The sequence below is a fragment of the Pan troglodytes genome, chromosome 13 (genome assembly GCF_028858775.2).
Source record: "Pan troglodytes isolate AG18354 chromosome 13, NHGRI_mPanTro3-v2.0_pri, whole genome shotgun sequence".
Taxonomy (NCBI): domain Eukaryota; kingdom Metazoa; phylum Chordata; class Mammalia; order Primates; family Hominidae; genus Pan; species Pan troglodytes.
In genome coordinates this window covers 25,400,160-25,425,406 of record NC_072411.2, presented here as the reverse complement: position 1 = coordinate 25,425,406, position 25,247 = coordinate 25,400,160, and the positions used below count along the sequence as shown (strand labels likewise).

Below are 25,247 nucleotides of genomic sequence, written 5' to 3'. Positions count from 1 at the left end.
TTTATCTACCCCCAGGCCAGATTCCCCCACCATTGCCTGCTCTCCACCCTGGTTATAACATAGGTGCCTAGTCAGAAGGTGTTGCCAAATTAGTAGAGTATAGATATGTTTTGAGCTGAATAAGGCCTCAAGAAAACAAAAGTGCATTGGGGGTTAGGTAACTTCCTCAAGTCAAACTATTTGTACATGGAAAGACGTGTAACTGAATGATTTTATCCTCCAGTAAGAACTGTGCTGGGACACGACGACTCCTGAGCCCTTCAGAATCATCCAATGAGTTTTATAGCCTCTCAAGACTTTATACAACTCTAGCTATAATCTGTTAGAATAGACTTAAACATCATCAAGACCAACCTCATGGTATAGATTAGAAAACTGAGAGCCAGAGAAATTAAGCATCTATTCTAAGTTAACTCAGGGCTTTTGTTTTGTTTTGTGTTGTGTTGTTTTACTTTTTTTTTGAAGTATAAGGAATAATTGTACTTACATCTATAAAAGTGCAAATAAATATAATACTCCATGCTCCATATGCTTTTACAAATGGAATGCATCTACTTTAGGAGACAGAACATTCTATCACCGTATAAATCCCCTCGCATTCCCTCATTCTCCCTACCTCCAAAGTTAACATTATTCTAAGAGCACAGATTAATTTAGCATGTTTTAAAAATTTATATAAAATGAATGTATAGAGAATGTGCCTTTCTTAAGTCTGTTTTTTTCAACATTAACTTCGTGAGATTTATCAATTTTGTTTAGTGTTAATATAAGTCATTCATTCTTGCTGCTTACAGCAAATATATGAGTATCTAGTTTTTAATAATAATAAGGACTACTTATGTGGGAGAAACACCCTAGGGTGGCCCTCATGTTTACACCCCACATAGAACCCCAAATTCTGAGTGTAGTTGAGACTTGTGACTTGCTTTAAACACATAGAATATGGCAACGATGATGTGATATCATTCGCATGATTAGGTTACATTACATTGCAGAAGTGATAGAATATCCTCTCTGTAATTACATTAAAAGATTCATCCATACATACATATATTTGCTTTCTTTTGCTGGCTTAAAAAAGCAAGCTGCAGCCATGCACGGTGGCTCACGCTTGTAATCCCGGCACTTTGGGAGGCTGAGGCGGGTGGATCACCTGAGGTCAGGAGTTCAAGACCAGCCTGACCAACATGGTGAAACCTCTTCTCTACTAAAAATACAAAAATTAGCCAGGTGTGGCAGTGGGCACCTGTAATCCCAGCTACTCAGCAGGCTGAGGCAGAAGAATCACTTGAACCCCAGAGATGGAGGTTGCAGTGAGCTGAGGTTGTGCCATTGCACTCCAGCCTGGGCAACAAAAGCGAGACTCTGTCTCAAAAAAAAAAAAAAAAAAAAGTAAGCTGCAAGGCCAATAGGGAGTGCCACAAGGAACTTTCGTGGCCTCTGGGAGGTGGGAACAGAGACTGGATGGCAGCCCAGAAAGAAAATAGGAACCAAAACTACAAGAAACTGAGTTCTTCCAACAACCTAATGGAGCTTGGAAACAGAACTTTTCCCAGGGGAGCCTCTGATGAGACCACATCCCAGCTGATACCTTGATTGTAGCCTGTGAGCCCCTGAATAGAGCACACAGACAAATGGTGCTTGGACTCTTGACCCAAGGGAACTGTGAGATAAGAAACGTTTGCTCTTCTAATCCAGCACATTTGTAGAAGTATTACTCAACAATAGAAAACTAATACAAGAACCCAGCTCCCTGGCTTCCTAGTATAGTGATTTTTATTCATTTATATTGCTAATGGTAAGACACAGACCCCTATAAACACTTAAATATTCTTTCTCCACAATCCATTCTCAGTAATGACCAATTTGGCAAACACAGATCTCGAAGAACATTAGTCCTGGTTTCATCATTTTAAGTTTATAGTGGTCCCTTACCTTTAAAACGTCATTTATTAATTGATTAGACACAAATGAGGAAATTAGTGGAAGAAGCTGAAGTTGAATATCGTGTCCCAGCACAGTTCTTACTGGAGGATAAAATTATTCAGTTATACACCTTTCCATGTACAAATGGTGTGACTTGGGGAAGTTACCTAAAGCCCATTTCCTGGGAAGAATGATCTTAGAGGAGGAAAAGAAAAAAAAAATGAAAGAAAAGAAAACTGGAGTTGTATATTTTCATGACGCTATTTTCAGCATGTATTTCCCATAGATGCATCTTAAGCACTTTGGAGCAATGCCAACCAGGGTGCAATGTAGTTGTAAGTCAATATCATTACAACATAGGCGCTTAACAGGAAGACATGACTGATGCAATACACCTGCTAGCATGAGAAGAACGCTCGGCCGCTCTGGGGAAATAAGTTTCTGATAGCCCATTTCTATTCCTTTTCACTTTGTCCTTGATTTATTGCCTCTGCCTGGCTTCAGCATGACAAAGCCTTCAGCTTTCAGCACAAAATGATATTCCAGACTCCACTAAATATATTTGTAAGACAAGGGCAGCCAACAAAATTAAACTGCCGGCACAAAGACTGACTGTTATTTAAAGCTGGAGAGAGATTACCGAGGATTATTACTTTATCAAAAAATATTTCAGCTACGAAACCAGTGCTTATTCCTCCAGTACCTTTGGCTGTGTGCTAATTCATCTCCCACCTTGCATGGATTTAGTCTTTCATTGCCAGTTTATTGAAAATTCTGACAAATGTCAATGGCCTATGTTGCTGGACACCCAGGCTTACTTAGTTATTGCTACGGAGAGCTAGAAATCAGGAACGTCAGAGGGGAATTAAGTGTGCTGTTTCTTTGATTTTCATTGTTGTGCTTTCATTTAGACTAGCAGGCACTTCATCTCTAATCTCATTTGTCTTTTTAGAGGCCCCACCTAAGGTGGGCAATTCAAACACCTGAAAACCAACAGTATTAGCATTACGGAGCTGATGACTTGATCACGTTTTTCCCCTCTCTTTGTTTTAATGCAATATTTTGCCTGTTTTAAATTGCCTCCCTTTTAAGATATTTTTTTCTCAGACCCTTTGAGAAGAAAAATATCTATCAAAATTAGAAATAAGAAGAAGAGTGCAATCCATTTTTATTATCTGCAACTTTTTTAAGTTTTACTCTCATTTTATTTCTGTGCTTTTAAGCAAGGTTGTTAGCCAATTTAATTTCTTCTTTTTCTTTCTTCACTGTGCTTTAGTGCACAACAAAGATATGCCAGTGAACTCTTTTAAAGATGAACCATTAGTATATGCTTGTAAAAAAGGATCTTTTGCTTGAAAAAAAATGCCCTATTTTTAAAAGAAGCTCTTAAGCAATTTCACTAAGAAAAGTTGTCCACAATGGTGGAGTATTTGTCGCCTGTAGACACTGGGCCCCCACATTGTGCTAGGCCAGGAGTGCTGAGTCCTGGAATTCAGATCATAGCAGTGGATACAAGTGAACAGTGATTGTGACAATTTCTGTAATAGACTGATACAGAAAGCTCAGTTGAAAGGCTCTTAATGCAGTCTTTGGGAGGGGACCAGGAAAGCTTCCCAGAGAAAGTGACATGGAACCAAAACTTGGAGAAATTAGAATTTCCAGCGAGGGAATGGAGGCAGGAAAAAAAAAAAGAGGATTCGAGCAAAGGTAAGAAAATGTGCAAAGACCTAGAGGAAGGACAGAACATGATGCTTCCAATCATCTGAGCATAACTTAATATAGACAGAGGGTATAGTGGGGTGTAAGAATCAAAAAAAAAAAAAGGAAACTTCAGAGAATAACAAGAGCCTGGGATTGAGGAGAGTTTAGAGGTGAACCTGCAGGCAATGGGAAGCTATCAAAAAATAAGTGACATGAATATATTTGAATTTTTAAAAGATCACCCTGGTCAGAATGGAGAATGAATTAAAAGGGTACAGGCCTAGAGGTTGGGAGAAGTATTTGAACTCCGTGGCAGTAATCTAATTCCAAGATTAGGGTGGCCAGAACAAAGATAGCCAAAGCTATCTTTGTATAAAGAACTGAATAGATTTAAAGAGACTGTGGAAGCAGCTATGCCACATGCAATATAAGTATATTCAGTAAAGTGTGGTGTTTGATGGACTCCAGAGGGGTGAGAAAGAGGAAAAGAAGAGTGATGCTTGTTTCTGACATGGACATTTGGGTGAATGTAGAACATTTCCCTGAAAAAAGAAAAAATCAAGCAGAAGCAGATCTAGCTGAGGAGTTGGAGTGGTGGGGAGGTGTTGAGGTAGAGCTTGAGTTCATTTTGTGAAGTGTTGAGTTTTAGAGGCCTAGGGGACAACCAAGTAAAGTTGCCCCTGTATGTAATTGAGACAATTCTTTTAAGGCCAAATAGATCTACTCAAGCTAGGCATATAGATTTGGGTTCATCAGGATACAGTAACCAGCTGAAGTTTTGGAAATGGGAATAGATGAGTTAGCTCAGTGAGGGTATATCTCTCTTTCAAAAAAAGAAAAAAAAAAAAAAACAGTCCGGGCACGGTGGCTCATGCCTGTAATCCCAGCACTTTGGGAGGCCGAGGCGGGTGGATCACGAGGTCAGGAGATCGAGACCATCCTGGCTAAAATGGTGAAACCCTGTCTCTACTAAAAATACAAAAAAATTAGCCAGGCATGGTGGCGGGCACCTATAGTCCCAGCTACTCGGGAGGCTGAGGCAGGAAAATGGCGTGAACCCAGGAGGTGGAGCTTGCAGTGAGCCGAGATCACACCACTGCACTCCAGCCTGGGCGACAGAGCAAGACTCCATCTCAAAAAAACAAAAACAAAAACAAAAAAAGCAAAAAAAAAACCAGAGCTGACACAAAAGGTCAACATTTAAAGGGTAGGCTCAGGACAAGGTGTTCATCCAGAAGACTGAGAAGTGGCCAAGAGAGCTCCAATGCTCTTGTAAGGGCATGTGTCAATGAAAAGTCAAACTCTGTAAAATATTTGAAGAGATTTATTCTGAGTGAAATATGAGTGATCATAGATCACGACACAGCACAGCCCTCAGGAGACCCTGAGAACATGGGCCCAAGGTGATTGGGGTGCAACTTGGTTTTATACATTTTAGGGAGATATGGGACATCAATCATATACATTTAAGATAACCATTGGTTTGGTCCAGAAAGGCAAGACAACTCAAAGATGGGGCTTCCAGGTTACAGGTAGATCTACAATTTTTCAGATTGTTTGAAAGAGTTAATATCAATAGAAAGGAATGTCTGAGTTATGATAAGAGGTTGTGGAAACCAAAGCTTTATCATGCAGATGAAGCCTCCAGGTGGCTGGATTTAGAGAGAATAGATTGCAAATATTTCTTATGAGATTTAAGGTCTGGGTTGATGTCAAATGCTAGTTGACTTTTCCTGAATTCCAAAAGTGGGGAGGGTATAATGCAGTATGTCCAACCGCCCCTTTCCTGTCATGGCCTAAACCAGTCTTTGAAGTTAACTTTGGAGTGCCCTGCCATAAAGGAGGGATTCCACTCTGATCACTGGGGGGTTGGGGGACTTCAAATTTTATTTTTGGTTTCCATATGTGTGCTCTAGGTAGCTCATGGAGATTAAGGCCTGAACCAGATCTGGCAATGAGGAGCTTCTTATTAGCCTTAGCATGAACTATTTAAATAAAATGTGCTTTACCATTAAAAAAAGGGTAGAATCATTTGTTTTATATATACTTATGTATTATAAATACATATATTATTTATATATTATAAATAATATACATTATATAAATATAATGTATATTATATATAATATATAAATATAAATTATATATTATATAATATATAAATATAAATCATATATTATATAATATATAAATATAAATTTTATATATATTATAAAAAATATATATATTATAAAAAATATATATATATTATAAAAAATATATATATATTATAAAAAATATATATATATATATTTTTTGAGATGGAGTTTTGCTCTTGTTGCCCAGGCTGGAGTGCGGTGGCACAATTTTGACTCTCTGCAACCTCTGCCTCCCGGGTTCAAGCGATTCTCCTGCCTCAGCCTCCTGAGTAGCTGGGATTACAGGTGCCTGACACCACGCCCAGCTAACTTTTTGTATTTTTAGTACAGATGGGGTTTTTCCATGTTGGCCAGGCTGGTCTCGAACTCCTGATTTCAGGTGATCCACCCCCCTCTGCCTCCTAAAGTGATGGGATTACAGGCATGAGCCACCGCGCCCGACCTGTTTTCAATTTAATTATTTCATCATGCATTGTTCATTCATTCCTTCATTCACTCATTGAATAACTACATTAACTGAAAACATCAAAAAGGGGCATGTGTGCCACTGTCCACATAGTCATCTTATGTGTCTTCAGCCAATATCCTTTAGATATTTATACATATTTATCGGTAGGGAAAAAAACTAATTTTCTTTTAACAAAACTGTAAACAACTTTCTTTATAATCTAACAATAGATTTATTTGAAGCACTTAATTTTTTATCGAAGTAATACATTTATAAAGTCAAATAGTATAGAATAACTGAACATAAGAAAGCAGCTGTTGCCCCACCCTCTCGCCTTCCTCCTCACATGCAGTTATTTTAGTTCCATTACTCTTCTTATTTTTAACTCTATTTTACTAAATATGTTGTTATTTCTTGATTTATCCATTTTAGATATAATCTTTTGCCCACCCACATTTATAAATAAGGAGCTGTCTTTCTGAGACCCAGTCACATAAGATTCCCTGTCATGCTTTCTGTATAGGTCTATCACCATTTTGGTGAGGTTGGTTTTCAAAGTCCTTATTGTTTGTCTGATATATGCATGCAAGTGATAAAGCTGGTATTTGTTACTTGCAGACTTTTTCTAGGATCCTCCTTCCAAATGGCCTGTTTTCTTGTATCTCATTCTAGACCTATAGATTTGGTTTCCTCAACTTTAAAATTCTTAACATTCTGGACCAAATAATTCTTCATCAGGGGGGCTATCCTGGTTTTACAGATGTTTTGCCGCATCCCTCACTCCCACTCACTGCATACCTGTAGCAGTCCCATCTTGACAATGAAAAATGTCTCTGTATATTGTTAAATGCACCCTCCCAGAGGATCTGGGAGGGCAATAGCATGCCCAGCTGAGAACCATTGACCCAGACTGGGTTTTCTCTGTGACTTCTGCATAGCTGCTATCCCGAAATACGTGGCCTGTTCTGTGGTGGGTTCTCTGTTTCCTGGATCTCATGTCTTTCTTTTTTATATACTTCTTTAATTGGGTGAACCACGTTGTGACAGGCAATCTTCATGATGGCATCCAATAATCCCTGCCTCCTGGTATTCACACCCTTGTGTAATTCTCTCCCAGGTTGGACTAGGCATCCCTTCTCCAGTTAAGGTTCTAAAAGACTTTAATTTCTGTTTTAACTGTCCTCCTGTGTCCTGCCTCTATACCCTTGCCCCCTGCCCTCCACTGTATCTGGGGAAGCCAGATGACATGCTGTTTAAACAGCGCTATTAAAAAACCAGCCTGTCAAGAACCTGAAATCTCCTGTCAACAGCCACACGAGGGAGCTTGGAAGCAGATTATCAAGCTCTTTGCCCAGGACAACAGTTTGACCTCGGAGACACCAAGAGCTGGAATCATCCAGTTAAACCAGGCTGAGATTCCTGACCTCTCCCAGAACTATATAAGGTGATAAATGTGTGTTGCGTTAAGGTGCTAAGTTTGGTGGTAGTTTTTATGCAATATCAGATAATGAATGCATGCATATCAAGTAGAGTCCCAGGAAAGATATTTAGGAAGTCTTCAATAACGACATTACACATGACTGATAATTTGACTAAACATAGGATTCCAGTTTGCAAACCATTTCCGCTTAGAATTGTGGTGTTTTTCCACTATCTGCAAATGGCCAGTGTTTTTCTTCAGAAGTTCCATGTCTGTCTGACTCCTGATTCATCTATCTTTAGGAGATTTAGGATTTTGCCTTTGCCTTTGTGTGTGCCGTTTTCTATGCACTGTGCTGGGTAAGAGAACAAACTTTTACATCAGTTTTATTCTATAAAATATTTTCAATTATATCTTTGCTAACACCTCCTCCACATTTATTCTCTCTTTCTGTAAATACTATTAGATATTGGACATTACATTTTGACCCTCTGATTTTCTTCTTTGTTTTTGATTGCCCACTTTTTTTATTTTTATTCAACTTGCTAGGAGATTTCTCAGATTTTATCTCCCACCTTTCTAGATTTTTTAACAAATTTCTCTATCACATTTCCAAAAGTTATTTCTCATTGTTTGCCAGGTTTTTTTAAAGATCATGTTCCCAGCCGGGCAGAGTGGCTTGCAGCTATATTCCCAGACATGCAGGAGGCTGAAGCAGGAGGATCCCTTGAGTCCAGGAGTTTGAGGCTGCAGTGAGCTATGATCATGGCACTGCACTGCAGCCTGGGCGAGAGAGAGAGAGACTCTGTTTCTTAATAAATAAATAAATAAATACCATATTATTGTTTTATGGGTTTATATATTATCCTATCTAGCTGAAGATATTATGTTGTTGATGTTTCTTGTGTCTCTTGCATCACCTCTGTTTCTCCATTACCTTTATTTGTATGCTTTCATTGTCATCTTTTGTCCTGGAAGGCTGGTGAAAGCACTGAGTAGCCTTGGTTATTTGTTCACACTTATGACTGAGGCACTACAAATTGGACTGAAGTTCCCAAGTGAAGGAGCTACGCAGGTCAGTAGATGGGCTTTACTGTCTGGTGATCATATGGGTAAACTATTTTTTTCAATGAGGGGACATTTCTATAATTCCAATTATCACACATGTTTTTCATGGGGCTGTTCAGTTCTTCCATGGTCAAGGACTCTTATCTCCAGTATAGAGAAAAAAAAAAGTCTCACCGTAAGAGCTCTGGGAACAGGGCCACAAAATAAGGCTAGGGATCCCATAGCCCAGTGTGCAGACAGTCCTTTATTTCCGTATTTAGCCCAGTATCTTCAACTTGCCTTCAGCTTTGGACAATCTTTGGTTCAACTTCTATACGCTAAAGAATAAGCCTGGGATGGAAGTGAAAAAGAACTTGCATATTAGCCTGAACAGGAAAACTGTTCAGCAAACACTGGGGCGGAGGCAGCCTTCCTCCTTTATCTGCTCTCCAATTTCCCACAGTGAGTTCATATTTTTCACTCATACTAAATTCCCTTCTGTTGTCTTTGTCTTTTCAATTTCCTACTTCTAAAATAAAGTAAAAAGTTATTTGATTGCTTTGTCTTTTTTTTTTCTCTCTCTGTCACCCAGGCTGGAGTGCCCTGGTGCAATCTTGGCTCGCTGCAACGTCTGCCTCCCAGGTTCAAGCCATTACTCTGCCTCAGCCTGCTGAGTAGCTGGGACTACAGGCATGCACCATCACGCCCGACAAATTCTTGTATTTTTAGTAGAGACGGAGTTTCACCATGTTGGCCAGGCTGGTCTCGAACTCCTGACTTCGGCCTCCTGAAGTACTGAGATTACAAGCATGAGCCACCGTGCCTGGCCTGCTTTATGTCATTTTGAAGGAGTTTAAGAAGGGAGAGATAATAAATTTGCACATTCATTCTTCATGTTTAAATGAGAACATACATTTATCACATGTAATTTTTCTGACCAAAAAGTAAAAAATCCTGGGGAGCCCTATTAATACTTTAAAATCACTTGTTCCAAGAAAGTAGCACTCCCCTGTGTGCTATTCCACTACAGCATTTCAGTTGACAGTGGCTGTGGGATTTGGCTGGTGAATATCGGAGCTGGAGGCTCTTGCTGCATCCTGAAACTTGCATTACAGAAATTGACACCAATAAAGGCATGGTATTTTTTCTTGACTTGTTAGTCCTGTGTGCTTCCTTGTGCATCAAAGTACAAATTGCTAAATATCAGGAGATCTGTGGCAAGTTCTTTCATTGGCATTGTGTTTCTAAATCTTCCAGTGGTGTTTTAGCACTCCTGATATATTACCCCATTATTTCTGCCTGGCCCCTCTCTTGAATGAAGATCTACAAGCAAGACGTGGTGGTGGGGTGCACAGGAAGTAAATGTGGCATTCCTAGACAAGAATACAACCTAGATGGGGGCTTGAGCAAGCATCCAGAAAAACATGGCAGGTTCCTTGAGAGAAGTACACACAGTACCATGAAACGTCAGAGAACAAAGCAGAAGAGTTTATAAGTTAAAAAGTAAATATAATGGGCTTTGATTTCCAGCCCCACTGATTCCTTGCTGTGTCTTTTTGGACAAGTCATTTAACCTTTCTAGGCCAAAATTTCCTTGTCTGTAAAATAGGGAAATACTAGTACCGACTCCATAGTCATTGTGTGAGAAGGAGATGAATTAATGTTTGCAAACTACGAAAACTATGCCTTGGCACATACTCAGCACTTGATAGGTATTAGCTGCTAGGAAATATTTTCTAGCTGAAAGATCAAAGACAGTGGCATATGGCTGGTGTTAGGAATTTGAACTGGATTCTTAAGGCTGGAAACTATCCCCCGACCCATCTTTCCACTGCAGATTTAGAACAGGGCATCCGACTGTCAGAGTCCTTATTTCTTAACATCGAGAGGTCAAACTACTTATTAAAGTGGAGACATATCTTCAATAACTTTGAATTAGGAGAAATAATGATAATTCAAGGCCTCCTTGCCGGACAAAAGGTAATTAACTGCACAGAGAACCGAATAAGCCCTGAGCTCAGGCCTTTCATTGAATTTGTTTCACATCTCAAGATGTAAGTATTTACAGGTCAAGTGCTCTAAGAAGAATAAAAACATGTCTTTTCTCTGAGAAAAGCTTCTTCACACTGACTCCAACTATTTTCTTAATCCTTAAACCTCTAATTAGAGTTCCAGTCCAAAAGCTAAACATTTAATCTCCCATTTTCTTTATCCCTGGCTTAAAAAAAAAAAAAAAAAAAAAGTAAAATAAAGGTAGTTCAGTAACTAGCCTGTTCTTTGGTCTGTTTTGTAATAACCCTTCTTTGTATTTATGCCACATCTTTCAAGTGAGTTTCTCCAAGCCCTTTACAGACAGGATCTCATTAATGCCCCACCACACGGCTGTGAGACCCTTGACCAACAAGATTATCCCACGTTTACAGATGAAGAACCAAGGCACTTTGTGCACTCCTTTTTTCTTTCCATAAACAATGAAGCATCATAAGGGCAAATAATAATTATTCTGATTCTCACAGTACAGCTGTAAGCAACCAGCCTTGCTGAAAAAACCAGCAGTTGCTCAATTATTGGAAAATTTCTGAAGAGTCGTTTAAACTGGGAAAGTACAAAGTGAGAAGACCCAGAGGCTGTGAGAACATAGAGACCCACTCCCCAAGCAACTCTGCCTCCCACACATACATCACAGGTGGCAGGACAGAATCCCAAAAAGAATATGATTAAGAACTCAATTAATGCAATGTATATTCATGCCTATTTATACTGGAAGACTTTTGAAATGCACCAGGAAGAGCTACCCCCTTTCCCCAATATGGCCCCACTGTCATCCTATAACATCTTACGGATTCTATAGGGCATTTCCCCTCTCACTGTATATGTAACTTCTCCTCCTACTAGATTCAAAATACATTAATTAAATCCAAGAATAATCAGAGGTGAACTATGTGCTAAGTTACTCTGCCTCACACTGACGTTACAAAGATGAATTGTATATTAATCTTAACCCCAAGAATCTTTCTGAAGCCAACTACACCATACTTATTTTTCTACCATGAGCACATAGAACAGCATCTAGCACATGGCAGGTATTATAGAATAAATGTTTGTGTCTCCACAAGATTCATATGTTGAAGACTAACTCTAGTGTGGCTGTATTCGGAAAGGAGGCCTCTAACGAAGTAATTCAGGGTAAATGAGGTCATTAGGGTGGGCCTCTCATCCTATAGGATTAGTGTCCTTATAAGAAGAGACACCAGCAAAGCCCCTCTGTCTCTCTGTCCCTTTCTCCTCATTCACCAGGAAAGATCATGTGAGCACACAGGGAAAGGTGGCCAACACAAAAGCAGGGTCCTCAACAGACGCCAACACTGCCAGTACCTTGAACTTGGACTTCCAGTCTCTAGAACTGTTAGAAAATAAATTGTTGTTGTTTATGTCATTCAGTCTGTGGTATTTTGTTTTGGCAGCCCTGGCAAACTGAGACAGTAGGTATTAAACAGATGTTTGTAGAGTTGATTGTATTTTGACATATTTGTTGGCTTTATTTCCATACTAGCTCTTTTCTGAGGGTCTTAGAGGACTGACTTAGAAGCTGCTATTGTCTCTATTTTGATTTTCTTTGATGCTGGCACATGCTGCCCAGCTAGCTCCACAGCCAAAGTTGTTGGGGTTGAGGTGGGGAGTTTCCTTGTGTTTGACTATGTTGCCCCAGGTGTATTGTGCAAGGACTAGCACTGCAGTGAGCAGAAGTCTTTGTTAGTTCTACACATAACTCTGTTTCCTAGTTATTATAGCTCTCTCTCTATACACACACACACACACACTCCTCTCTATTTTAGAGACATCAGGGAAGTTCCCTGAAGGTCTGTGTCAGGGGGCAATTGAGAAAGTCCTTCTTAAAAGGTTTCATTTTCATGCTTGTGTATATTAAAATCTGTTTCCTGTGACTAGAGACAGCCGGTTTTCAAGAGGACACCCTGTACCTTATCTTTCTCCTTCTTCAGGGTAATGTCCCTTCCAGGCCCAAGTGTTCTGCCTCTACGCACTGCACATTTTCATTACAAAGAGGAGTATTTCATACAAAGAGGAGTATTAATTTTTAACCCCAAATTCCCTAAATTCTAGCCTTCACATTCATGCTCTGATAACCCCAGGATGCAGAACATTCATATTATTACTTTTACCAATAAGGAAATAAAGTGTGTTTTATAGTTTACAGTCTACACAGCATAGTTACTTGCATCATCTCATTTGACCTTTGTCAATGAGTTGCAAAGTTGGCTCAGTTGGCTACAATAAAATGTCATAGACTGAGTGAGTGACTCAGACAACACAATTTATTTTCTCAAACTTCTGGAGGCTGGGAAATACAAACACAAGTGCTGGCTGACTCGGTCCCTGTTGAGGGCTCTTTTCCTGGCTTGTGGATGGCCGCCTTCTCAGTGTCCTCACATGGCATTCAAAGAGAGAGCAGGAGACAGAGTTCTCTAGTGTCTCCTGCTTTAAGGACACTAATCCTGTCGGATTAGGGCTCCGATCTTATAATTTCATTTAACCTAATTACCCTGTTACTCCAAATACAGCTACACTGAGGGTCATGGATTTTGGGAAGGGGGTGGTTCACAACTCAGTTCATAGCAATCTTCTTGGGACTTAGGAGCATATCAGAAAATAAAGCATAAACAACAACAAAGAGAAGAGAAACAAGAAAGATTAACCAGATCCAGTGCTACTAAGCATGCCACTGTTTCTCCAGTCAGGCCCACCCTTACCACCCAAGTCTAACCCTGTGATAATGGAAGTGCCCTCTGTCCTGCCCTTATCATCCATTGACCTTCCCTAGGAGAAAGTGACCAGGAGGACTCTTTATCGCCCTCTAGAGGTCACAGTGTCTCATAACCTCATTACTGTGAAATGGATGATGAAAGTACAAGAGATTGTTGGAAAGCACAGAAATGTAGGGAATGAAACAACTAAAACAAAGTCTGGGAGATAGCAAAAGACTACTGGGAATTTTAAATTCAAAATCAGCAAAGTGTTACTTGACACAAGCCCAGAGACTGAAGTGGTCAGGGCTTAGTTATGCTGTCAAAATAATCCTTCCAAGGCTTGCTTTTCCCCTTCTGTTTTTCAGGATTCTTGCTGCTCTGCGGAAATCAAGCATATGCTGGTGTCAGAGAGGGGCTATGTGGAGGCAGCATTACACTTTGAAGGGCTTCCATAAGATAGCAGTAATGGCAGGGGTGTTCTAAGGTCAACCCAGCCCTGGATAGCCACTGCAGAGTTTTGTGTTTTGAAAATGCTCCCTCCCTGGCTTCCTTCTTATTCTTGCCTCCCTTGAGTTAGTGTGTTCAAAATATAAAATGTCGCAGTTCATCATTATTCCTTCCAAGGTGTGTGCAATCACAAATGCAGACAGTGCATCTTTTGAATGCATATGCTTAAAAAAAGATTGATAAAAAGGAAATCCTGAAGCAAAGTCAGACAAACCATTTGGTGCTGGAGGGCAGCTGCACAGCCTCCCCAGAAGGTGATCTGGGAACCATATTTGGATTGTGTACCCAAAGGATTTCACCATAGATGGATAGCCCTAGAGTTAGTGCATATTCTAAATTTGACTTTGCATTTCTATCAACAAAGAAGATGATGGAAGAATAGAAACAGAAATTGATCATAACACATATATAGATTTCAACTGCAATGTGAATAAAATGGAGAAAATGAGGAACAATCAAAAATAATCTTTATTTTCGTGAAAAAATGTAATGTCTGCTGGAGAACACTAATTTATCTTTCATGACCAACTCAAGCATCACCCTCTCTAGGAAGCCTTTTCTGACCTTCTCTCCCAGAGAGAATTGATCATCTTTAACTCATTCTACCTAGAACAGACTTCTACCTAGCATCGATGACATTCGTTTTTTAAACTATGTTTCTGTCCCATAACTAGACTTCTTTTTTTTTTGTTTTTTGAAGGAGTCTTGCTCTGTCACCCAGCCTGGAGTGCAGTGGCGTGATCTCGGCTCACTGCAAGCTCCACCTCCCGGGTTCACATCATTCTCCTGCCTCAGCCTCCCGAGTAGCTGGGACTAAAGGCACCCGCCACCATGCCTGGCTAATTTTTTGTAGAGATGAGTTTTCACCGTGTTAGCCAGGATGATCTCGATCTCCTGACCTCGTGATCTGCCAGCCTCGGCCTCCCAAAGTGCTGGGATTACAGGTGTGAGCCACCGCGCCTGGCCAATTAGATTTCTTAAAGCCAGGGAAGGATCCTTTCTATCTGTCTTTGTCTCTTCAGTACATGAGCTAGTATCTGCCACATGGTAAGTGCCCCATGAATATTTTCTGAGTTGCAAATTTGAAAGAGAAATCCCCACTACTGTGGAGAAAGCAAAGCCATCACTCAATAAAATTCTGTGAAAGTCCTGTGTATCTTGAGAATGAGCTCATCTCCCTTTCTGTACCCTTTTCCTGTCTTCAAGACCCTTTCTCCTCCAACTGTCCAGACTCAGAGAAGTTGTCTGTGGCCACAGCCCCAGGTTATAGAACTAAAACTGCCTTCTCTTTCCTAACAACTCTGTGACCTCAAAATGTCTCTCTTTCTGCCTCTGTTCTTCCATTCCAGAAATTAAACTAATTTCTTTTTGTTTAGGAAGAAGTACCTGTTTTCCTTTGAAAAGATAGCAGCAGTTTAACCAGAATGATTCTCTAGTTGGAGAAATTTCAAGAATAATGATAAAGGGCACAGAAGAATTCCAACCCTGGAAAATCAAACCCCTGCCAGGGAGAGACTTATAACCATGACTTTGAATCACGTTGATCTTCTTTCCTCTGGCCCGTTCAACTATATTAAATAAATTTGCAAGCTGAGAATTGTGTGCAGTGTTTATGCAACTCATCCACCTTACTCCACCTGCTGACTTCTTAACCCAGAGTGCTAAAATTAGAGCCATTGTGCACAACCTGGAGGTGGATACTTGATTTTATTTGGAGAAAGCAAAATGGGCTCCCTGTAAGAGTGGCCCTCTTATAATTTCCACCAGATTCCCAAGGCTATCTTCAGTCACAAAGGTTAAGACAGCTAGACTAACAGAAGACTCTTAATTCTTCTCAGGGAGGTTTGAATCAATCTTATCATAAAAACTCTCACAGATAATAAATAACCTCCCCCTTTAAACCCTGTGGTTTTCTGATCTTTTTGCAACCTCGAATAATCCTTAACTCCCAATAGTATTTTCACAGGTATTTTTTTTTCACGACAGTGTATCAAAGTCACATTAAAATATTGCCAGTTCTTTATAATGCAATGCCCACCCCCCATGATTCTCTGGTAATTAGGTCAATGGCCTAATAGAACAAACATACTGGGAACAAGCTGTAAGAATATCGATTCTTTATTCCTCAAAGCAGCATTTCAAAGTCTGCAAATGAAGCCTTAACAGAAAGAAACATTAATGTAAGACTACACAAGAAGGGAATAAAGAATCACAAAATCTAAGACTTGGGAAGAAACTCAGAGGTTATTATTTTTTCCTCTCATCTACTCCTGTGATAGTTATTATGGTTTCTCCAACAAATAGTCATGCATTATTATTTGAGGACCTCCAATGGCAAAGAATTCACTACCACTCAAGGTACTTTATTCCACTGTTATAATCCCTGAATTTTTAGAAGATTCATTTTAAAATTTAGTCAAAGTCTCCCTTCTAGTTAGATTGCTGTAGAAATCTGGGAAACACGACTGCTTCCTCTATCTAGATTGCCTTTCAAAAAGTTGAAGGCAGATTTTTTAGTCTCTCTTTCCTTATCTCCTTTAGACAGCACTTAGTCCTGCATTTCTTTTCTTATCTTCACAGTTCCTGATACTGTGCAGTTTGACTAGTGATTACCCACAGAGTTAATAAAAAATGAACGATTGAGCACATATCTTAGTTGTATCTCTGCAGTATAAGGAGATGGCAAGACATGTCCAGGATTCTAAATCAGGGCATCTTTCTCACTACCTACTGCTATGGGTTCCCTGGAGCAAGGTGTGGTGGGGGTGTTCCGAGCTGGAGTGGGGAAGGTGGACACTCTATTAATAACAATGTCCTGGACATCCATCTCCCATGAGTTAGCCTGAGCTAACTAAAATATATAAAATATATAAAACCAAGCTGTACCTTGACCACCTTGGGCACATGTTCTCAGGACCTCCTGAGGACTGTGTCACAGGCCATGGTCACTCATATTTGGCTCAGGACTCATACCTGAACTTTCACACATGCCCTGAGACCTAAACTTAAACAATCATACAAACAAGGCACAAGTACCTTCTTGATTCCTGCATGTAGCCAGGACTTTAAAACATGCAGATGCCTATGGGATCAGGCAGCTTTTAATAGAGTAAGACCTCAGGATGTAAAAAGATAGGGGCAGGGTAGAATTCAAGAATGCTTTCTCAATGAAATAGATTCACATTATTTAAAACATTGTGCATTTTAAAAACACTCTTAGTTTAGCCCTTGTGGTTAAGAATACAGAATATGCCACCAGACTGAGGAAGGGAGGGTGAATCCAGCTCTGCTTCTTACTTGCTGTGAGATTTTGAAGTGCCTCAGTTTCTACAATAAATCAATCAAACAGGGTTGTGATGAGAAGTAAATGTTGTGTAGATTAATTAAAATAGTGCTCAGTATAGAGTTATATATATGTGTGTGTATATGTGTGTGCAATTTGATACAATTATATTCATTATGCACTGTCTGTCTTCATGGCAGCTGTATTTCCCTAGGCATGGCCTGACAGGTACAATTGTGCCTATGGAACTATACCCAAAAGATGCTTTGGAAAAAATCTCGCATTGGTTGTAACCAACCATCTTACTATGGTCCAATGACATCATTAGAGGATGATATTGTTTAGAACGGAGGCTGCTGGCTGACTATTGGGAAACCTGCATTCTGGTCCCCACTGTGCCATAGATTACCTCGTTGGCATGCCCACCTACTGAACTTCTCCATGCCTCAGTGTCCTCAGTCAGCTTTATCACCCTCACAAAGCCCTGATGGGCAGAGTCTAAGACCTGCTATGTTGATAGAATGGTCCTAATCATAATCACATAAAGGGCTATTGATAAACAGATCTAAATACCCATAGTGTTTCCCCCTCTCTCTTGTGGATTCTTCAAGTCCAGATGGGCTTAGAATGAGCCATTGTCATCCTAGTCTCTATTTCTGTCTATTTTCCTTCCCTTCTATTTTTATCTTAGAAAGAAGGACACCTGTTAACATCATGTGGTCCATCATCATTATTTCACTTCATGCCTGATTCAGCATTTGATCATTTCTTTACACCCATTCATCATTCATGGCTTTTGATGCTGTAAATAGCTGGAAAGCAAGATGAATCAAAGAGGAATAAACCAAAGAAAAAATAAAGCAAGATAATAATTTAGAGTTTCCTCATAAGGCCTGGAGAGGACTCTGTGTATGGGGCACACTCCAGGCTTCCTTTCTGCTAGGTCCCACCACTGTCCATGCAGAAACTCAGTGGCATGGCTTGGGCAGAATCTGCCAAGGCCCAGCCCCATCTTATGACACCAGCAGATGACAAAGGGAAGAAAGTTGTATTCTTGATCACAGGACAGTGTTTTTTGATATCATACTATTGTATGTTCTATCCCATAAGTTTTTGATCTAATAGTGTTCCTGCCATGACTATATCAAGAATAGTCATCCTTGCAGGGTGGAATTAAGCAGTATCAGAAGAAAATCTTAACTCGCAGTAGCCATCCTAAGTGGTGTCGTTCACCATTCCTTGCATGAAGTGTATTCCACCTTGCTTATCACTCTCAACTTCTCATATTACATTTTGTCCAAATGCTTTCCAAAAATCTGATTCTCACCTACTACTTAAATTAATAATGGGCAATTTAGGCACTAGAACCTATTAGATACCATGCAAATTGAAAAATGATCCCTTCCTCAGATACTATGATATTGACCTTATCACTAGTCTTGAAGCTTAAATAATAAATAAAATTTAAAAAATAATCCCTTTATTTAGCATTAGGAAAATATTGCCCTGTATTTTTGTGAATTCTGTATCAAGTTGGAGTAATTATAAAAATAAAGGAAGTGATAACATTTTGATTTGTGAAACAATAGTACTATAGTTTTGTCAAATAAAATGCCCCAAATCTTTCTGTTTCAAAATAGCAAATGCCACAGTTTGTCATTATCTTAAAAAAAAAAAAAGCCTGAAAAAAAGAAATTTGATTCCCAGAAGCAAGCCACCTATTCCCCAAGGTTATGACTCATATACTAACTACTTCCCTCTAAGACCTGGACAATTGCCTTCTATTAATACAGCCTGCATGTATGCTCATTGTTTTAACAGCCCTCAGTAAAGAAGACTGAAGCAAAGATGACAAAATATATGTGGCAAGTGTCCTTCTGAAATTCAGATATGCTTATGATGTTCTCCTTTGCACTTAATGGATTCCAGCACAGAATAAATAATAAAGAATTACTGCTATTCAGTTGAGGCAAATTAAAGTCAATGCATTTGAGACTTCAGCGGTGAATTGACACTGGCCCTGAATACCAATTGCATCTCATAAAGGTAAAGAATAATCAAGGATTGGGCTGGAAGTCTGGAAATAAGCTTCCCAGATGGGACCAACTTGAAGCTGAAATTATGCAGAGTTCTGGAGGGCATGCACCGTCCCTCCAGCCCAGGCTGAGACTCCGCTGGGTATCATGCCATCACACTCACCATTCTTGCAGAGCAGAACAGCCACGAAGTCCTGAGAAGAAGAATTGATAAAGAGCAAAAGACTGGGTGCCTGGGCTGTCACAAAGCTAAGTGCGATGTTTTCCTTGGATGGAGCTGAATCTGTGTAAATAGCTGAGGATGAGAGGCTTATATTCTTGGTCACAGGATAGGGTTCTTGAAACATGTAAGTAATCGACGTGCCAGCCTCAAAAACAGCAGAAACCTCTGCAAAATATAAGAGGGGAGAGCACACATTGAAACCTTTAGATCCATTGTTCAAGCTAACCTTAGCTGCTTTCTCGTTTCCTATGCACTGGGCACTGTGTGAGGAGTATTACATGCATCAGACAACATGTTCCCCACAATAATTTTGAAGTGGCAGAAGTCACTATTCTTAATTTACAAATGAAAAACTTAATGCTCTCATAGGTTACAAACCTTGAACAGGGTTGCATAGCCAGAAAAGAAAGCTCAGGTTTGCCTCCTGTGGTTTAAGTCCAGCTCTACATACATCTGCAAAATAATGACCATGTGCCTGGCTAATTTCCTGAGAAGCAAAGATAACATGTCCCTGCCTCCAGCATAGTGCATAGAGAAATACACTGGCACCATCTTACTCCCAAAACTGAGAACCTGACAGTTCTAGTTTGTGTTCTTCTCTGGTATCTCAGGGAGAATTGTGGATGGTCTCTAAATACAGAGCAAGACATTGGGGTGAGCAGCAGTAATTCTCTATGATGTTGGTAAAGCATGAAGAACAACGAAAACAGCAAAGAAGAAATTTATGGACAAAGTAGAAAAGACATAGGTCTCCAACTCTTAAACTCACTTTTTTAGATGTGTAGGCATTGGTACTCAGTTCCAAAATATAGCCAAGACTTGGGTAAATAGGCTTTCCTATGGGAAACAATCCCTCTAGCATAACACACTGAATGGAGATCTGCCACCACCAGGGAGAAATACGGGATCTAAAAACTGATAAAATTCATTTAGTGGGATCTGTAAATCACCCAGCCTCCTTGAAAAATGTTCTAGCACACCAACTGTTACCATGTTAGTGTAGTGGAACTAGCACTGAGTGACTCAGCACTGGATCTGAGTCTCACTTGATTTCATGCCGGCCATGTGGTCCCAGGCAAGACAATGAACTTTGTGGAGAATGTTTTCTTATCTGATGAATGGGAATCATAACACCTACCTCATCAGTATTTCTCTGATGTATATGATCTGATGTATGTAAAGCACTTAAGAGAGTTGCCCAGTACAGTTTGAACTTACAGAGTGTTAGAAGAGAAATTAACCTGAATCCATCCCAATAGACTTTATACAATATATTCATTTATTAAATGTTCATCTGTCCAAATGCTGAGATACTCTCCTTAGATCAAGGCTGCTCTTGAGTTCACTTTAAATTTCATCTCTATACAGTAACAGAGTGTGTGGGGAAGGCTCTTTCATAGGGCAGCACACCTTAGATCAGGCAGCAAACCTCTGCCATAAAAACTGCACAGTAAACATAAACCCATATTGGCATGATTAATTTCCCTTTGCCCTAAATGGCATATGGAATGTTCCAAATTCCCCATGAAAGTCTCTGATTGAGTTAGTGGCACCTAGAATATAATAATACCTGGCTTTTGCTTCCTAATTCTATTGCAAATGTGTTCCACCTTGTGAAAATTCTGTAACAGTCTGTAATAGTGCCAAAAAATTAAAGTTGCATATTTATGCATATTGCCTAGCAGATTGAGAATACCAGTTCATTTTTACTAAAGGTTCAGAGAAAGTGTTTGGCATTTATCATGCAGGTTACAACCTTGGTACTCTTGTTTATAAAAATATGCAACAGACATCTGTGACAGTGAGAATTCTGGTTATCATCAGCTTGATTCAAGAATTTTCCTTGAGTAAATTTTCTCAGGGATATTTGGTCTGCATTTTGAGCTACTGCCTCCTAGTTAACAAAATAAAGGACTTTTATGTGATATTTGTGTGTGTGCTTAAACGGAAGTAAAATTCAGAGCATTCTGTTAGGAATAACATAGATATGGGCATATACAGGATACTACTTTTTTCTTTATACTTAAGACAATAAATTGAAAATGAAAAGCATTTTGTAATTAGAAATGTCAAACCAAATTTCTGTTGTCACTCTTCCTCCAGCCCCAGTTCTAGTTATTTTTAATGTTTAAATATTGTCTGTTTTATCATAAAGCTAAATTCAGCAATACACCTGGACTCTATTATTCTTTCAGTTTCTTGTACTTTATAATCTAAGAGTTTAAGCTTTTGATCAGATGGGTTGAGTTATCTGAATATCTAAAACCACTGGCCAAAAAGGATAAAGATACTTAACTTGAAAGTGATTTCTAGTGACCATGATGATTCTCCAAGGCCACCGAGCCACTATCAACAACACCCCTTGAGCATCCACTTGGTGGAAGAACCTATGCTAACTAGATTCTGAGATGGTAAGACACATATTTAAAAAAAAAAACAAACATCTGGGCCAGGCACAGTGGCTCACACCTGTAATCCCAACACATTGGGAGGCCGAGGTAGGTGGATCACCCGAGGTCAGGAGTTCGGGCCAGCCTGACCAACATGGCAAAACCCCATTTCTACTAAAAATACAAAAATTAACTGGGTGTGTTGGCAGGTGCTTGTAATACCAGCTACTGGGGAGGCCAAGACAGGAGAATCACTTGAACCCAGGAGGCGTGAGTTGCAGTGAGCTGAGATTGCGCCATTGCACTCCAGCCTGGGTGACAGAGTGAGACTCTGTCAAACAAAAACAAAACAAAACAAATTGCCAGTGGACCAATGGAAGTTAACCTTGGGCTTGATGTGTTAATGACAGAGACAATGTTTTCCAGAGCTGGATGTCTCTGAGAGCAGAGCCTCCTGAGACCTGCAAGAGGATCTCCATACTGACAGGGCATTGATGGGTGACATGAAGTAGGAGAAGGAGCTGGAAATGGGATGGTACTGGAGGGTGCGTCTCTGAGCCTCCATGGGGCCTGTAGACTTGGAGATAAAACCTGAATCTACACATGTCCTGCAATCACAGGATCCCATTCAATCTCACATTACTCAAATATAAATCAGGATGAATTCAGTCTTGGGATGGGTGAAAGGATTGGAAGAAAGTATGTAAAAGCACAGCACATAGTAGGAACTCAATGAACAGTAGCCGGTTTTAATAATAGTAGTAGAATTAGATTTGGAATTAGAACAAACAGAAAGACCAGTCCTGGGTAATGAATAGTCTAGAAATTATCCAGAAATCATCCAAGCTGTAATTAATTTAGATAAAATCAAACAAATTAAATAAAAATAAAACAACTGGAAATTTGAACACTGAGCAATTATTTCAAAAATTATTATACTTTTATTATAATAATGATCCTGTGGCTACGTGTTTATCATGAGTGCTTATCTTTTAGCAATATACGATGTAATATTTGTAGATGAAATAGTATTATATCTGAGATTTTCTTCAAAATAATAAAGGAGGAGGATAGGAGGTGAGTGTACCGATGAAATAAAAATGATCATGAGTTTGTAACTGTTGAAGTTAGATAACCCGTGAATGGGAGTTCTTAAACTCTTCCCTGTCCTACAGCATATGTTTGCCATTTTTCCATAATAAAAAGTAAAAATAAATGGTATAAATTGAAATGAATATAAGTATTAAATGATTTCTGGACAGGTTTTTGGCAATATGTAAAGAGTACCCAAATGTACATACTTTTATTTTTTTCACTGAAATTCTGTTATTAAGAAAATAATCAATATATGTGTTTATTGTAGCATTATTTACACCAAAATTTTAGATAATGAAAAATTTCAATCAATAAGAAGAGTCAGCATTTAGTGAGACTTCACATGCTGTGGGCTATCCCATGTTCTTTGTAGAGTGCTCATCGAATGTTAAACACAACTCCCTGTGAAAGAGTCCTGCGCTTCCCACATCTCGTAGATGAGGAAACCACGGAATCTTGAGGTTGAGGTACACAACCAGTGTCATACAACGTGGACTGTAAATGAACCAGAACCTTAACTTGGGCAGGGGTGGTGCCAGAGCTCCACGATTTATCTGTGAGCAGTAATGCTCTGGTAATAGGATGGATTAAACAAGAGAAGGCAGTAGCATCAGATGGAACATATTGCAATCATTAAGATGGATGCTTACAAATATTGGTGACTTACATAGAAATGCTTTTGAAAGGAAATAAAGAAAATCCAGAATATAAAATGTAATGGGCAAAATTATCTTAGTTATATTAAGTGCAAGGGGATAAAAAACTAGAAGGAAGTACAATTCCCTATTAATGATTATTTTTGAGTACTTAGATTGGATTTTAACTTTTCTAGATTTCTAAATAAATTTTCAAATAAATTTTGTAAATAATTATGTTACATTTTAATTAGGAAGAAAAAACATTTAAATTAAAACACTATGACAGTGGTACCCAGGTTCTTTATTAATGGTGTGTGTGTAGGGGGGACAAGAGAGCTAACAACAAACACACATCAACAAATGGTGTTGAGACAAGGGTATATCCACATGCCAAAGACTAAAGCTGGACCCCCTACCTCACAACAAATATGAAAATTCACTCATAATGCATCAAAGACCTAACTGTGAGAGCTAAAACTATAAAACTCTTAGGAGAAACCATGATCTTGGATTAAGTAAGGCTTCCTTATCTATGATCCTAAATGTATAAATAAAAAAGATAGGAGACTAGAGAAAATGAACTTGATCGGAATTTAAAATTTAGTGTTTCAAAAGATACTATGAAGAAGACAAAATACAGCCCATAGAACTGGAGAAAACATTTGCAAATCATATATCTCATAAGGGAATTATATTCCAAACATACGACAAATTATTACAACTGACTAGTAAAAAGAAGAAAAATTTAAAATCTACAAAAGATGTTAGACATTTCTCCAAAAAATTTATGTATACAAATGGACAATAAGCACAGGAAAAAGATATCCAATATCATTAGTCATTAGGGAATGCAAGTCAAAACCACAATGCGATAGCATTTCATATTCAGTAAGATGTCTATCATCAAAAAATCAGACAATAAAAAGTGTTGGCAAGAAGATTAAGAAATTGGATCCCTCATTCACTGCCGGTGAGAATGTAAAATGGAACAGCCGATTTGAAAAAGTTAGGAAGTTCCTCAAAAAGATTAAACCTATAGTTACCGTTTGACACAACAATCTCACTTCTAGGTATATATCCAAGAGGATAGACAACATATGTTTGCACAAAAATTGTACATATTTATAGCAGTGTTATGTATAATAGCCAAAGAAATGAAACCATCCCAACATCCATTAACTGACCAATGGATGAATGGATAAACAAACTGTGGTGCTTTCACACTGCGGAACACTCTTTGGCAATTAAAAAGGAATAAAGTAATGATGAACGTTATAACATGGATGAACTGGGACAATATTATGCGAAGTAAAAGAAATCAGACACAAAAAGATCACATACTATATGGTTCTATTTATATGAAAGGCTCAGGATGGGCAAATCTACAGAAAAAGAAAGTAGATTAGTGGTTTCCAGGGACACGGGAAGAGGTAACTGGGGAGTGGCTGCTGATGACATGGAATTTCTTTTTGAGATGATGAAAATATTCTGAAACTGATGGTGGTGATTGTTATACAACTGTGTGAATATCCTAAACATCACTGAATTATACACCTTAAAAGGGTGGGTTTTATGGTATATAAATTACATCTCGATAATAGAAAGAGAGATAAAAAATACACAAAACAA

The 25,247-nt window shown here is 39.0% G+C and overlaps 1 protein-coding gene and 1 long non-coding RNA gene across 3 annotated transcripts in view; one reads left to right on the top strand and one right to left on the bottom strand.

Annotated features, from left to right (window-relative positions):
* Positions 1–9,929, top strand: part of LOC134807969 (uncharacterized) — a 73,826-nt gene extending 63,897 nt beyond the window's left edge. For both annotated transcript variants that reach the window (XR_010149714.1, XR_010149715.1), the window contains one exon: positions 9,273–9,929. This is a non-coding gene — a long non-coding RNA (uncharacterized LOC134807969). The remainder of the gene's footprint in view (positions 1–9,272) is intronic.
* CNTNAP5 (contactin associated protein family member 5) overlaps positions 1–25,247 on the bottom strand; it is an 876,147-nt gene that overhangs the window by 104,372 nt on the left and 746,528 nt on the right. Inside the window, exon 19 of the mRNA XM_016949649.3 lies at positions 19,436–19,660. Coding sequence (XP_016805138.3) covers positions 19,436–19,660 — 225 coding nt within the window. The remainder of the gene's footprint in view (positions 1–19,435; positions 19,661–25,247) is intronic.